The following is a 14,657-nucleotide window of genomic DNA, read 5'->3' on the forward strand; positions in this document are numbered from 1 at the left end:
ATGGCTATCACACTGACCACAATACTGGTTATACAGCTACACATGGCTATCACACTGACCACAAGTACTGGTTATACAGCTACACATGGCTATCACACTGACCACAATACTGGTTATACAGCTACACATGACTATCACACTGACCACAATACTGGTTATACAGCTACACATGACTATCACACTGACCACAATACTGGTTATACAGCTACACATGGCTATCACACTGACCACAATACTGGTTATACAGCTACACATGACTATCACACTGACCACAATACTGGTTATACAGCTACACATGGCTATCACACTGACCACAATACTGGTTATACAGCTACACATGGCTATCACACTGACCACAATACTGGTTATACAGCTACACATGACTATCACACTGACCACAATACTGGTTATACAGCTACACATGGCTATCACACTGACCACAATACTGGTTATACAGCTACACATGGCTATCACACTGACCACAATACTGGTTATACAGCTACACATGGCTATCACACTGACCACAATACTGGTTATACAGCTACACATGGCTATCACACTGACCACAATACTGGTTATACAGCTACACATGACTATCACACTGACCACAGTACTGGTTATACAGCTACACATGGCTATCACACTGACCACAATACTGGTTATACAGCTACACATGGACTATCACACTGACCACAAGTACTGGTTATACAGCTACACATGGCTATCACACTGACCACAATACTGGTTATACAGCTACACATGGCTATCACACTGACCACAGTACTGGTTATACAGCTACACATGGCTATCACACTGACCACAATACTGGTTATACAGCTACACATGGCTATCACACTGACCACAATACTGGTTATACAGCTACACATGGCTATCACACTGACCACAATACTGGTTATACAGCTACACATGGCTATCACACTGACCACAATACTGGTTATACAGCTACACATGACTATCACACTGACCACACTACTGGTTATACAGCTACACATGGCTATCACACTGACCACAGTACTGGTTATACAGCTACACATGGCTATCACACTGACCACAGTACTGGTTATACAGCTACACATGGCTATCACACTGACCACAATACTGGTTATACAGCTACACATGGCTATCACACTGACCACAATACTGGTTATACAGCTACACATGGCTATCACACTGACCACAATACTGGTTATACAGCTACACATGGCTATCACACTGACCACAATACTGGTTATACAGCTACACATGGCTATCACACTGACCACAATACTGGTTATACAGCTACACATGGCTATCACACTGACCACAATACTGGTTATACAGCTACACATGGCTATCACACTGACCACAATACTGGTTATACAGCTACACATGACTATCACACTGACCACAATACTGGTTATACAGCTACACATGGCTATCACACTGACCACAATACTGGTTATACAGCTACACATGGCTATCACACTGACCACAGTACTGGTTATACAGCTACACATGGCTATCACACTGACCACAATACTGGTTATACAGCTACACATGACTATCACACTGACCACAATTCTGGTTATACAGCTACACATGGCTATCACACTGACCACAATACTGGTTATACAGCTACACATGGCTATCACACTGACAACAATACTGGTTATACAGCTACACATGGCTATCACACTGACCACAATACTGGTTATACAGCTACACATGGCTATCACACTGACAACAATACTGGTTATACAGCTACACATGGCTATCACACTGACAACAATACTGGTTATACAGCTACACATGGTTATCACACTGACAACAATACTGGTTATACAGCTTCACATGACTATCACACTGACCACAATACTGGTTATACAGCTACACATGGCTATCACACTGACCACAATACTGGTTATACAGCTACACATGGCTATCACACTGACCACAATACTGGTTATACAGCTACACATGACTCTCACACTGACCACAATACTGGTTATACAGCTACACATGGCTATCACACTGACCACAATACTGGTTATACAGCTACACATGGCTATCACACTGACAACAATACTGGTTATACAGCTACACATGGCTATCACACTGACCACAATACTGGTTATACAGCTACACATGACTATCACACTGACCACAATACTGGTTATACAGCTACACATGGCTATCACACTGACCACAATACTGGTTATACAGCTACACATGGCTATCACACTGACCACAATACTGGTTATACAGCTACACATGGCTATCACACTGACCACAATACTGGTTATACAGCTACACATGACTATCACACTGACCACAATACTGGTTATACAGCTACACATGACTATCACACTGACCACAATACTGGTTATACAGCTACACATGGCTATCACACTGACCACAATACTGGTTATACAGCTACACATGACTATCACACTGACCACAATACTGGTTATACAGCTACACATGGCTATCACACTGACCACAATACTGGTTATACAGCTACACATGGCTATCACATTGACCACAAAAAAGTACAATCTATTTATCATGTCAGTTTAGAGCTTAATGTATCTCCACGCTGTCTTTTCCCCACCGACCATATTATAGAGACAGTTGTATGCAGCTAAAACTTCTGTAGTAGGGACATTTTAGAATCCGGAGAAAAAAATCCAAACCGAAGAACTAACTTTTTACTGAAGAAATACATAATATTTATCAATACTTGTTTCAAGATATCTTGGATTCTGCAAAATAAGCCAAGATGAAGAAATCACCTTTAACCGTCCGTCTCAAGGTACATTTTCTAATGTTTCAATCAGCCGACATATGAAAAGGTTACTTTCTGTGTATATATGTTTGAGTGTTTTTATAAATATACACTATATTTTTGATAGAGGTTACATAACGAATGGTTGTTGTATACTCTTTCACTCGAGTAAGATATTTTCCAAAAGTTACAAAAAACGTTTTAACGAGAAACAAGCTCCTCCTATCTCCCTCCCCCCCCCCCCCCCCCTCCCACCACCACCCCACCCGGGGGATACAGGACAGTATGGTGACTACTGAATATATTTCATGGAACACATGTCATTTAAATGACTTTCGTTACTATGAAATCCAAAAGGTGTCTATATTGGAACCGGAAGACGCATGTACATTATTTAACCTAATATATGCATTTGAGTGGTCTGGTGGCAGAGTGACAACACACTTGCATTTCACCAAGGTATGGGGTCACCTGCCCGACCGCCTGAGTTCTCCCCAGATTCTCTGGCTTGCTTCAAAAAGTAGGATCCCTCGCGCGCTTCACTTCGGGCCAACAGGCATGATAAATAATAGAAGAAAATGATATTACTTGTTCCGCAGTAGAGTTTAAATACCAAGTTGAAATTTTTCGGAAAGAGTGTGTGGTGTTATTGACAGACATTAACGGTAAAGTAGGAGATGACTTGTCTAATACCAGTGTGTTGTCTATATTGCTAATTTCTATCCATACAAACAAAACACAGAAAAGGGGACTTTTAGAGCCGTTTCCTGGTTTAGCGTTTCAGTGCTAACCAAAAAGCATTGACGGTATTTTGCGGTGCCAACCAAATGATTGAAAGGTAATATATAACGAGACACACCGGTTTTCGAAAGTGCATTTCACGGAACTGATTTTGCTGTTATGAATTGAGCATATGCGTGGTTATATTAGAATATACTGATTTTTAGCTTGATGAATTCGTCGGACATACGACGGACAGAAAAGAACACTGCCTTACATGGCAATGGTTTAGTGGAAGGTTTTTGGGATGGAAGAAAGCCGGAGTACCCGGAGAAAAACACTGCCGTACGGAGGAGGCACTGTCCCACGTGGCTTTCGAACTCGCAACCGAGAGGTGGAGGGCTAGTGATCAAGCAGACTAAAATGTTAGGAACATTTACTATTCCTTATCATTTCAGAACTTTTAAAAAACTATTATAAGGGTCAGCCGAAGAGTACCAAGTTCATGGATGTACTGATGATTTTATGATCGCTTGTAATACCTAAGTGGTACCCAGTCGGCGTATTTTCCATTACTAGGGAATATTCAAATGCTTCTTGTAACAGGCGTTTGCATTGGCTTGAAATATATTGACAACCTTTATCGTAAAAGAGGGCGTCGTCATTTGTAACATCGCTTTTGATTGGCTGGTAGATCGGTGTATTAACTTCTAAGAGAAAATAGTCCATCAGTAAAAGTTGATTTCCACAGGGATTATGTACAGTAGATGTAATTAGGAGGATGAACTTGGACACATTCTATGTTATGTAGCCATGACACACAACAATAGCATGAGTGTACTGTCGTTAAAATGCGGTGGCCGAGTGGTTAAGGTGTCCCGACACTTTAACACTAGCCCTCCATCTCTGGTTTGCGAGTTCGAAACCTACGTGGGGCAGTTGCCAGCTACTGACCGTAGGCCGGTGGTTTTTCTCCGGGTACTCCAGCTTTCCTCCACCTCCAAAACCTGGCACGTCCTTAAATGACCCTGGCTGTTAATAGGACGTTAAACAAAAACAAACCAAAACTGTCATTATAAATACAAATGTAGTTTCGCGGCGGATTTAGTGTATAATCCGTATTTTGTCAGTGCTATGGCTCCGTAGCATAATATATATATTCAAGTCCATTCTCGCCATCAATTTTAGTGACAGTCTGGTAGCCTTCCAAACAATTTACACTGATAAATTGACAGAAATTTATGTTGTTAGGGGGTTTCTAATTAAAAATCACTAATTATAAATCGTACCAGCGAATGTATTTTCAAATAAGTACGTGCTGATTAAATATGTATATTTTTAACAGTCAAACATTTATCATTATCTATAAAACAATAGTTATTGTGTTTGGCATCAACAATGTTCACCTATTTCGTTCTCATATTATTTAGAGCTGTCATTGTCAAGATCACGTATTTTAGGATTAACGAGGGAAAATCCTATTCCAAAACACACCAATAGCTTCTGGCGTTATGTCTGCGATAGATATGTTCATCTAGACAACAAAATCATCTTAGATGTCGTCTCTGTTAGATGTATCAAAAGTGGTGTTCATGGTCCTTCCTTGTCTAAGATGTGTCCCTTTTTAAAGAATTATATGTTACTATACAAAAATTTATAATTTCTCAAATACTTGTTAATATTTTGCTTTACTTCGTAATTATACTGACCTAGGGTCAATACCTGGATGGCTATTTGATGTATCGGTCAGTATACGTGTTCTGTGTGGTATAGAGCTGCTATACCACTAGTACATGTAATGTTGGACTCTTCTGTTGGTAACCATAATGATTGTTATTATATTTCAAATCAATGTTTATTTCATTCTCGCATACTTCTGTGGCCTATGTGAGTTCAATGTTTTTACCTATGGTATACCAATTCCAAACACACAAAAAAAAAAAGCAAAAAAAAGCAAAAAAAAAAATGAATACTCTATAGAAATCTACCGGTAGCTTTTTTTGAAAGCTTACACTCGTAAATAAATGTAAATTGCTTGTGTTTGTTCGCTGAAATTTTCCGTCCAATCGAGTACAATCGTAATGTACATTATTATGTATGGGAGGCCCGTTGTTAAAAACAATCCGGGTCAGGCATCTTCCTACCTGGTAGAACAATGACAGCACAGAACAGATCGTGATCTAAGCTTCCCGAGAAACACCAACCTTCCTGAATAGGGATCGAACTACACACCTCAGATCAGCAACCCAGGATTGCCGTACCTGTCTGTCTACTGGCCAAGCTACATATATATCGCCGACCTGGTGTTTTTGTGACATTCTAAAAATAGTTGATGACCAAGCAAGCTTCTGCTGTAGGCTGTTACGTTTGATACAATCTTTGCATCTGCGGGAATTATAACGGCTGATGAACTTCTTTTTTTTTGTATCTAATCTTTAGACTTTCACGTGAATGAAGACCTAAACAGCGTCAATAACGTGCTTAATCGTTGTTACAAAACAACGACACTGTAAGCGTATTAATGACTCGGAATGCGCTTCTGATATTCTTGATGCCGTTATTTGAAAATATTGATTAAGAACGACACGAGAACGATTGGTGACGATAAATATTTAATTCACCAGATATTAAAAAAACGCCCCATCATGATCACATCAACACTTCTGCTTGACATATTGAAATCAGAGCACGCTTCTTCCCAGATAAAGGTCAAAGGTTATTCGGAAAAGAAATGAAGATTGAAAAAGTTGTAGTCGATATCGAGGGTCCTTGGGCGGGCTACGTCTTTGATTGAATTTTGATACACAGAGTTGATTTGCGCTGGAAGTCTCTGAGGGCGCGGGAACTCTCGCGATGGTTGCCTCCGATTGCGAATGAAACTAGGGGCGACAGCAGGGACTTAGTATTTATTGTTTTGCAGTTCGCTAATGCTACATGAAGGATATGAAATGATAACATCCCTATGTAGTATCCATATATTCAGTGATATTTTTTATACTGTTCTGATGTTAAAAAATCTATATTTTATAGATATTGCGATTTGAGATTTTCGGCATTGTTTTTCACACGTGAATAAAATCATAACTTTGTCATGCTTTAAAAGTAATAAGAACAATAATGTATCACATAGTCACACACTTTCTACATGTTCAATAATAAGGTCGTTAAACTCCCCGTGCGGGGCCCCATTCGTCCATCGTTAATCATGTAGTATTATGGGATGTCGTAATCTGGTCCTCCTCGACTCGACTCATGGTGCAATGTGTGCTGACAGGCAGTGACAGCTCCTGTGACTAAAACACAATGTACAAATTGTACCATCTAGAATGTCGCTTACGGGACGGACAAAGCACGTGTAAAAAACTAAAAATAAACCCCCTCGCGCGGAGCTGTACAAATAATTCGTAATGAAATGAATGAACATTCATATAAATGTATAAAGAATTTCAGAATTGCTGTTCAATATTTCATGATTGTTTTTTATATGTTGCCCATTGTTTGTATTCCGTCAAAGACCATAACGATGTCTTGGAAATATGTGTGGTTTGGTCTCTACATAAGTCAACCCTGTCTATAAAGATTGCTCAAGGGAGCAGAGAAAGTGGCTTTTAATTAGCAGGTGGTTGTTATAGAGAGGTTAATATGAAACGGTTGTCTTTATTAGGTGGGCTTTATACACAGGTTTTTAAAGAGATGATCGTTTAGACAGGTTCGACTGTATATGTAATCCTTATTTCTAGGTCAAGCTACGGTTTTACATAGTGCCATCAAATGAATGTTTGATACTGAATTCAGTATTTTAAAACATATTTCCCCCAATTAATGCCCATTTAAAATTTTGACAAAACTAGCTAGTATTTCGGTATTTCAGGAACCGTGACACTGTCACCCCTGTTTATGTATAGCATCCAATTCATTTCAAAATAATTTGTTTGATCAGTCAAGTTCAGGAAAGCGAATTGCTTTCTATCGTTAATATTATATTTCTAGTAAATATATTTTTATTGAATACATCGAGATTTTCCAAACCCCTCTCTGAGCCTTATTAAACAGTCACGTGATATCACTTAAAACAAGGACGTTTCATGTGACGTCATCAATTACGACTCTTTTGATGCTAACCACTTAACAAATTTACGACGTCAAGATGGCGACGTGATTTTTTTTACAGGAGAAAGTCGAGTATTTTTTTCCACATCAATATTCATTTACTCATGTGATTTTCGTTTTATCTCTAAATTTGATTCACGCGGATTTCATTTCATAATGTTTTTGCTGATTGGTTTTGATTTTGTTAATTAGAATTTAATATAAGTCATCCAATACTCTTCTGAACATTACAAGCTTACTCATTCGGGCATCTGATTCCCGGAGATGACGAGTTTTTACTCCTTTGGTCCACTGACCAACCTCGCAAGATGAACACAGATCAAAGCCGTAATTTCTATCTGATTAGAGGAAGACCGGCGGTGTCCTGGGTAGTGGAATATTGCGAGGGACTCTTGTCTCCGCGATTTCCAACGTTGCTTAATCGTGTCATCAGATATCGTGTGTTTTTAATATGGGGGTTTTCTATAACTTGTAAAAAATTTGAGCTGAAACATGATTTTGATAACGATAAGAGGGATATCGAATAACATTGTCCTGATCTGGGTCACGGGCGCACAAGCTTCAAGCTTTTATTAAGTAACATCGATAGATGCTTTCGTTGTTTTCGTTATAAGAGAGGCCTATATAACTACTAAGTGTTTTGTCGTAAAATGATGTTAATTATTATTAAGTTTATAACAGAGAACAATATAATTGTTTTAAGTAATTAGGTGTTGTCTGTGTCTATAATAAGTTGTTTTTTTTCACAATATGATCGTGCTTGTAAAAACCTTATCACGACAAACATTTGTCTATTTGTTTATTTATTTGTTTTGTTTGTTTGTTTCATTTTATTTTTTTTTTCGTTTTCTATGTTTTTTGTTTTTGGGGTATGTGTGTTAACAATCTATTTGTATTTACAGGGCGATCGACCGAATCCCCGTTAGATAATTTGAGGGGCCCTATATTCATTTCCGAACCGCCAAGTTCATTGACATTCGGAAACACAAAAGGGTCCGCCGTCCCATGTACAGCGTTTGGTCGCCCTGCCCCTACACTGGACTGGATCAGAGAAGATGGCGCTGCGGTCGAAGACATTCCGGATATCCTCGAAATTCTTCCAAACAACACCCTGTATTTTTATCCATTTGATTCCAACGATTTCCTCCCTGAAGTCCATACGCATACGTACAGGTGTGTCGCTTCAAATGACGCAGGGATCATCATCAGCCGAGATATGGATGTTAAAGCAGGTAAGGGGGTTATGTCGGCAACGATATGTTTGTAGGTATTTATGTAAGGGGTCGTCTAGGCAGAAATTGGGGGTGATTTCAGGTAAACGCTTAAGATATAGATTAGTGTTTCAGCGTTGTTCCTTTGTAAATTTACATAATACCGGTATATAAAGGTAACGGTATATAAATGTAATTAAAAGTTATTGTGTATATTTAGTTTAAACATATTTATTGTGAAAAAATAGATACGGGGTTAGGCACAAGTTACAACAACTTATCAACGCCTTCTCCCATCATATATACAGTGTATTACAAGGCATAGTTACATTTACATGCATGATGACAAAAATGATATAATATACGGTTTACCAAATAACCTATTACTGGATTTGATAAAACATTGCACATATACATGACTGTATATAGATATTTCTATTAAGGTCAACAGAAAGTTGTGAGTTTCCATTTAACATAACTTCTAAACTAATTGTAACATTCAGATTATTTAGGTTTTGCAATAAAATATGCCTTTCGTTAGTAAAACGGTGACATTCCATAAAAAAGTGAAAGGCTTTATCATCGTGTTTATTATAAGGCGTCATATGTGACCATTGCTCAATGATTTCTTGTTTGTGCACAATAGATAAATAAATAAATAAAAAATAAATGAAAAAAAAAAGAATAGATAATAAATAAATGAATAAATAATTAATTAAATAAATAAGTAAATAATAATAAAAATAATAAAAAAGTTCTAATAAGAAACGAAATGGTACTGACAGGTCTATTTGGAAATGCATGTATCATCACGTGATCTTGGTGCTCCCACGTGGAACTATTGAAGCAACGATCTTATATTGTATATGTAATATCGTGCAGACAGACATCACTACCCAGTCCATAGTGCCCTTGATAAATTAATGACTCAAATACGTCAAAATAATTAGTTTGTTATCTCAAATTGATCTAATTAAGAAATGAAATAAAAGCTTTTACATGTAGAGCAATCATTTAGATGTACAGACCTGTATAATTGTTAATTACGGAATTAGACAGACATGCGTCGTCCTATCTGATGTAGGACGAGTTAGGCTGTCGACAGTATTGTTAGCACGTTTTAATTCATTTAAAAATAAATGTAATCGAAATGATGCGTAACGGAAAACAAATTCACGTAAAAATCAACAACAAAATATGAAGTCGTATTTATGAGTATCAATGTCCTAATTATCCTGATAATTATGGATTAGGATTCCAGATAGATGAAAATGCTATACAGCGTAAATTTTGTATATCGAGCATAAAGAGTTTTTTTCTTGCATACATGCATTCAATATTTTCTGTATTCAGGGAAAATAACAAATAACTGCTTGAGGTTTGACGTCATTCATTTCATTTTCAAAATATAATACTTATCAATAACGGACCTCTGGTAAGGTCAGTAGGGTGTTTTACCTTGTAGAATCCAATATTAACCTACATTCTAGCTGGTCGATATAATACCATATTGACGGAAATAAATGTACTCAATTTTATATTAGATATGAAATTTGCTTGCAAAAGGGTTGACTTACATTACATTTATCTTTACTTCAGAAAATTTACATCGGGCCGTTATGACGTCACGATGATATCCATAAACGCAGTAATAACTCGGTGTTACTAAAAATAAAAAAAAAACCCATTAGGTTAATGTTTCGATTTAATATTGACTTCCATGTGACCATATAGATAAGCCAATGAAAATCGAGGGAAAAACGAAACATATCAAATATCTTGTACTTCCACTGAAAAGCCGGAGTCGTGAATTCGAAAGTCCGTGTCAAGGAAATCTACTTGTATTATAGATATTCATTTGAATTTCCCTAAATGCACAAGTGTATAACAAAACAGCAAGCATTGCAGTTTTTTTAATGAGCCTTATCGTAAGAAATCACGTGACATAAAATTGCGGCCCGCATTATAACTCTGAATCATATAAATACTTTAGTATGGCCTTACTCAGGTGAGTATTGATTGTCACTGTTTTGCAAAGGTAATTACAGGTGTGGACGGTCGAACGCGCTACACCTGTCCGCCATCGGGCCCTCCAATCTTACCTCCGCATGGACTAGCGCTTGCAGTGATTTGCCTGTCAGGATAAATCGATAACAACGCCAATTATAGCTAATCTGAAAATACGAAATTTCTCTAATCGGCCTAGCATATATTCTTATCATGGTCAATACGCATGCGTTAAAATTTAATTTTGAGAGCGGACGTCATGCTCGCACATGCGCGGATCTGATATGAACATTCGTGTTTGTCTCATGAATCGTTAAAGATAAATTCAATCCTTCACATTAGTTTCTGTTAAAAAAATTTTTGCCGTAAATGTCAACTCAAGTATCAAAAGGCGGTGACCGTGAACAGATGATAACATAGTGGACTTATAGCTAATTAAATCAGTAATATGGACAATGAATGCGATCTCTATACAAAAATGAATCATTTCCGCGATAACTTGACAGGCCATTTCTACCTGATAGGTATTATGTTTAACATCAACGCCCGTCCCGTAACAAAAGACGGGACAACATTCCGGCCCTCATGCTTACTCTGAAAAAACGTCCAACAGCGTTGCTTTGCTGTTTTCAGGTTCTCTATATGATACCAATGGTCTACGCGATCTCGTGGTAAAACGCAAATAATACAGTCTCGTGCGATTTGCATTTGATATTCAGTGCGAGCCTACAGGTAATAATGGACCCTCATTATAAGGCCATTTCTTCTGGAACTTAAAAGGATACCAATTGTCCATTAGCATATTTTAATTAGGAATAATGATATTGAAAATGAATCAATTTCTTAATTCTTCTTCCCGCTCTTGTTACAATCAACGATGCGGATAACGGATTTACCAATAAAGAATGAGACATTACGGAAACGTATTGTACTTTGGAGGTGCGTATGCACTATGGCAGTTTTCATTACGGACCATATCGTAAAAATCGCCTGATAAATGTTTCTAATGGAAAAGCAACACACACTACCTTTTTGGGTTACATAGCTTATCGTGAATTTGTTCCAAGCGAGTACACCGGTCGAGTACAACAATACGTTTTAATTAGGTGTACGCAATCAATCGTAGATAATTCTTTCATTTATGCAAATATCATTTTTATTTCATTTTCAAACTAATGTAAGAAATCATGTTTACTTCAACAAATCCTTGCATCCCCTAATGGAAAACCAATGTTCGACAGCGTTTAGACATTGTCCGTTCGCATGTCACGTGCAAAACCGGAAGAGGCTTAAATAATTCTAACTAGAAAAATGGTTACAGCGGTTTCCGGTTCGTGATTTCTAACTAGAAAAATGGATACCGTATTTTCCGGCGTGTCTAGTGCTCTTAAGACGTAAAACACATTTAAAAACAAAGCCTGCTCGGAATGGGACAAGTTTTGATGCAATTCAGCCGCCATGTGTTGTTACAACATTAGGCAGTAATTACAAAATTCAACTCGGTGTTTCGTTACATAAAATCCCTTTTAAATGGCTATTAAGGTTTGCATTAAAGTATAAATCAAGGGTATTTAATGTTGTGTAAAAAGCATGCTGACAACTTACGTCCATTGGGAACGCGAAGCTCTCAAAATATTACTCACTCATCGGGAAAAACAAAAATACGTCATACCATTGACTATCAAAAGCATCTACTCTGGTGACATTTTATTTAGAAGGCTGTTTATTTGTAGTGCTTTCCGACCCCTTTTTATCATTCTAGTTTACCAAGCACTGCTGCAATTGAGATAAGCTCTTAGCGATCCACAGTATCAAGCATCTTCATAAAATATAGAAACAGTACGCCAGCACATTCCATTTTCGTTTGCAAGCAAAACAGCGACACTGAGTGTTAATTCCAAACTCCTTAACTCGACAGAAGGGCTTTGGTAATTATAGCACAATGACCCCTGTCACTAAACCTATCCCTGTTTTATTATTTTTGTTGTTTTAACTTGAGGGGTTTTAGCGATAGGGAGTTTTCCCTAAGGTGATACATTGAAACAATTTGTCACACACCATCAACATAAAGCAGGTAGCTTTTATAGCAATGGTAAACCATTGCCATTCCTCCTTCGGTGAATTTATTACGACTTGTGTAACATCGACACCACGAATATATTTTTAAAAATGATTTTGAAATATTACATTTCTCGGATCCTTTTAATTTGTTTTTAAAATTATATGATATTACGCTGATGTGACATAATTTCTAATTTTTAGTAGAAAATCTGGAATAAGTTTCATCGCGTCAATATTGAAATTGAGCAGAATTTTCAAAAACAATTATATATTGGCATAAATCTTGTTCTAAACGCAAACAAATATGATGATCTGACACTATACACAAGATTAAGCCACTGAAGCTGTAGAGTCGGCATCGAAATCGTGAGCGAGCTGTAAACTATGTGATGTGAAAGTGAAAGAATTTGTTTTGTCATATTGTTTATTCTGATTTAGAGAGACAGCTACAAGTTGCACGTGTAGGTGTTCCTTTTGACTCAATTAAAATAAATGTTACATCAGATTTAAAGAGAGACACCCGAAAATTGTGAACTTTAAGTCGAATCCTATCATTCGAATTGTATTTCACAATGTATTCATCATCGGTCATTGACTTTTCATCATCATTATTCACTTAATATCTGTAAAGCTGTTTGAAGAAACCTGTCTTTGAGAATATTGAATTTTTCCAAGAATAACCTCATAAATAATAATAATGAAAAAAAAAAAAAAAAAACAGTAAAAGGAATTTTATGTCTTATTTAAATATTTCATTTTTTATTCCCTAACTATATGTAACGTTGATAGAGCACTATGCCGATACATGTAATTTAAAAAGAATGTTTGCATGTGTTTCTGAATTTCAATTAATATTTATATTCACTTTAACATTCGATAACATGAAAATCGAATATTAAAAAGGTAAAACGGCAGGTTTCGTTGGCTTCGAAATTCAAATATGTTACATTTAAAGATTTTTTTTGTAATTCTTAAATGCTAACTTGTGAAATTTTCAAGAACGTGAACAGTTTATTTAAATATGCGAAGATAGTAAAGTTCACCGATAATATGCTTTAAAATATTGAAGATTATAGGTTGCAGAAGCTTTAAATATTTTTATCTTAAAATTCGACGAGCTTAAAATGGTGTTAAGGACATGTTTCAGTTTTTAAATGGGATGCAAATTATAACATTCTCCTCGTCGGCTTTTCTAATGGCAAAGACGTTCACCTATATGATAGTTAATATCGAATAAAATCTTTGAGATGATATTTAAAGATTTTGAATGTATGATTCATTGTTAGTTATAGTTGATGGTATCATCACGAGAGTTCGGATAGGGGTACAGATATCAGAGAACATATTTCTGTTTGTCATTTTATTGTAAAAAGAGAGATTTTATCATCCATGGACTGTGTTCATGTCTTAAAAGTGAATAATATATTTTTGTAAACTTTATTTTCAAAAATGTTGAAAAAAGCGTCTGTGACACCTCCTGTCTTTGCGACGCCTTGATTGCAAAAGCGTCTGTACAACCCTCTTACTGTCAAACGTATGTAAGACCCCTGTACGACTCACTACAAATGTATTTGCAAAGAATATGTACGATTCCCTAACTGAAAAGCGCCTGTACAACTCTAAAACTGTCAAGCGTCTGTAAGACTCATTATTTGCAAAGCGTATACGTATGTACGACCCCCTAACTGCAAAGCGTCTATACAACTATGGACAGTGAAGCTCTTTGTGAATTGTCGTTGTGCGTTGTAAATTACAATACTTCG

At 36.9% G+C, this 14,657-nt stretch overlaps 1 protein-coding gene across 1 annotated transcript in view; it reads left to right on the plus strand.

Annotated features, from left to right (window-relative positions):
* Positions 1–7,923: 7,923 nt before the first annotated feature.
* Positions 7,924–14,657, plus strand: part of LOC117340554 (Down syndrome cell adhesion molecule homolog) — a 49,075-nt gene continuing 42,341 nt past the window's right edge. Inside the window, exons 1-2 of the mRNA XM_033902313.1 lie at positions 7,924–7,942; positions 8,518–8,847. Coding sequence (XP_033758204.1) covers positions 7,924–7,942; positions 8,518–8,847 — 349 coding nt within the window. The remainder of the gene's footprint in view (positions 7,943–8,517; positions 8,848–14,657) is intronic.

This window comes from Pecten maximus, chromosome 13 (genome assembly GCF_902652985.1).
Source record: "Pecten maximus chromosome 13, xPecMax1.1, whole genome shotgun sequence".
NCBI classification, from domain to species: Eukaryota; Metazoa; Mollusca; class Bivalvia; order Pectinida; family Pectinidae; genus Pecten; species Pecten maximus.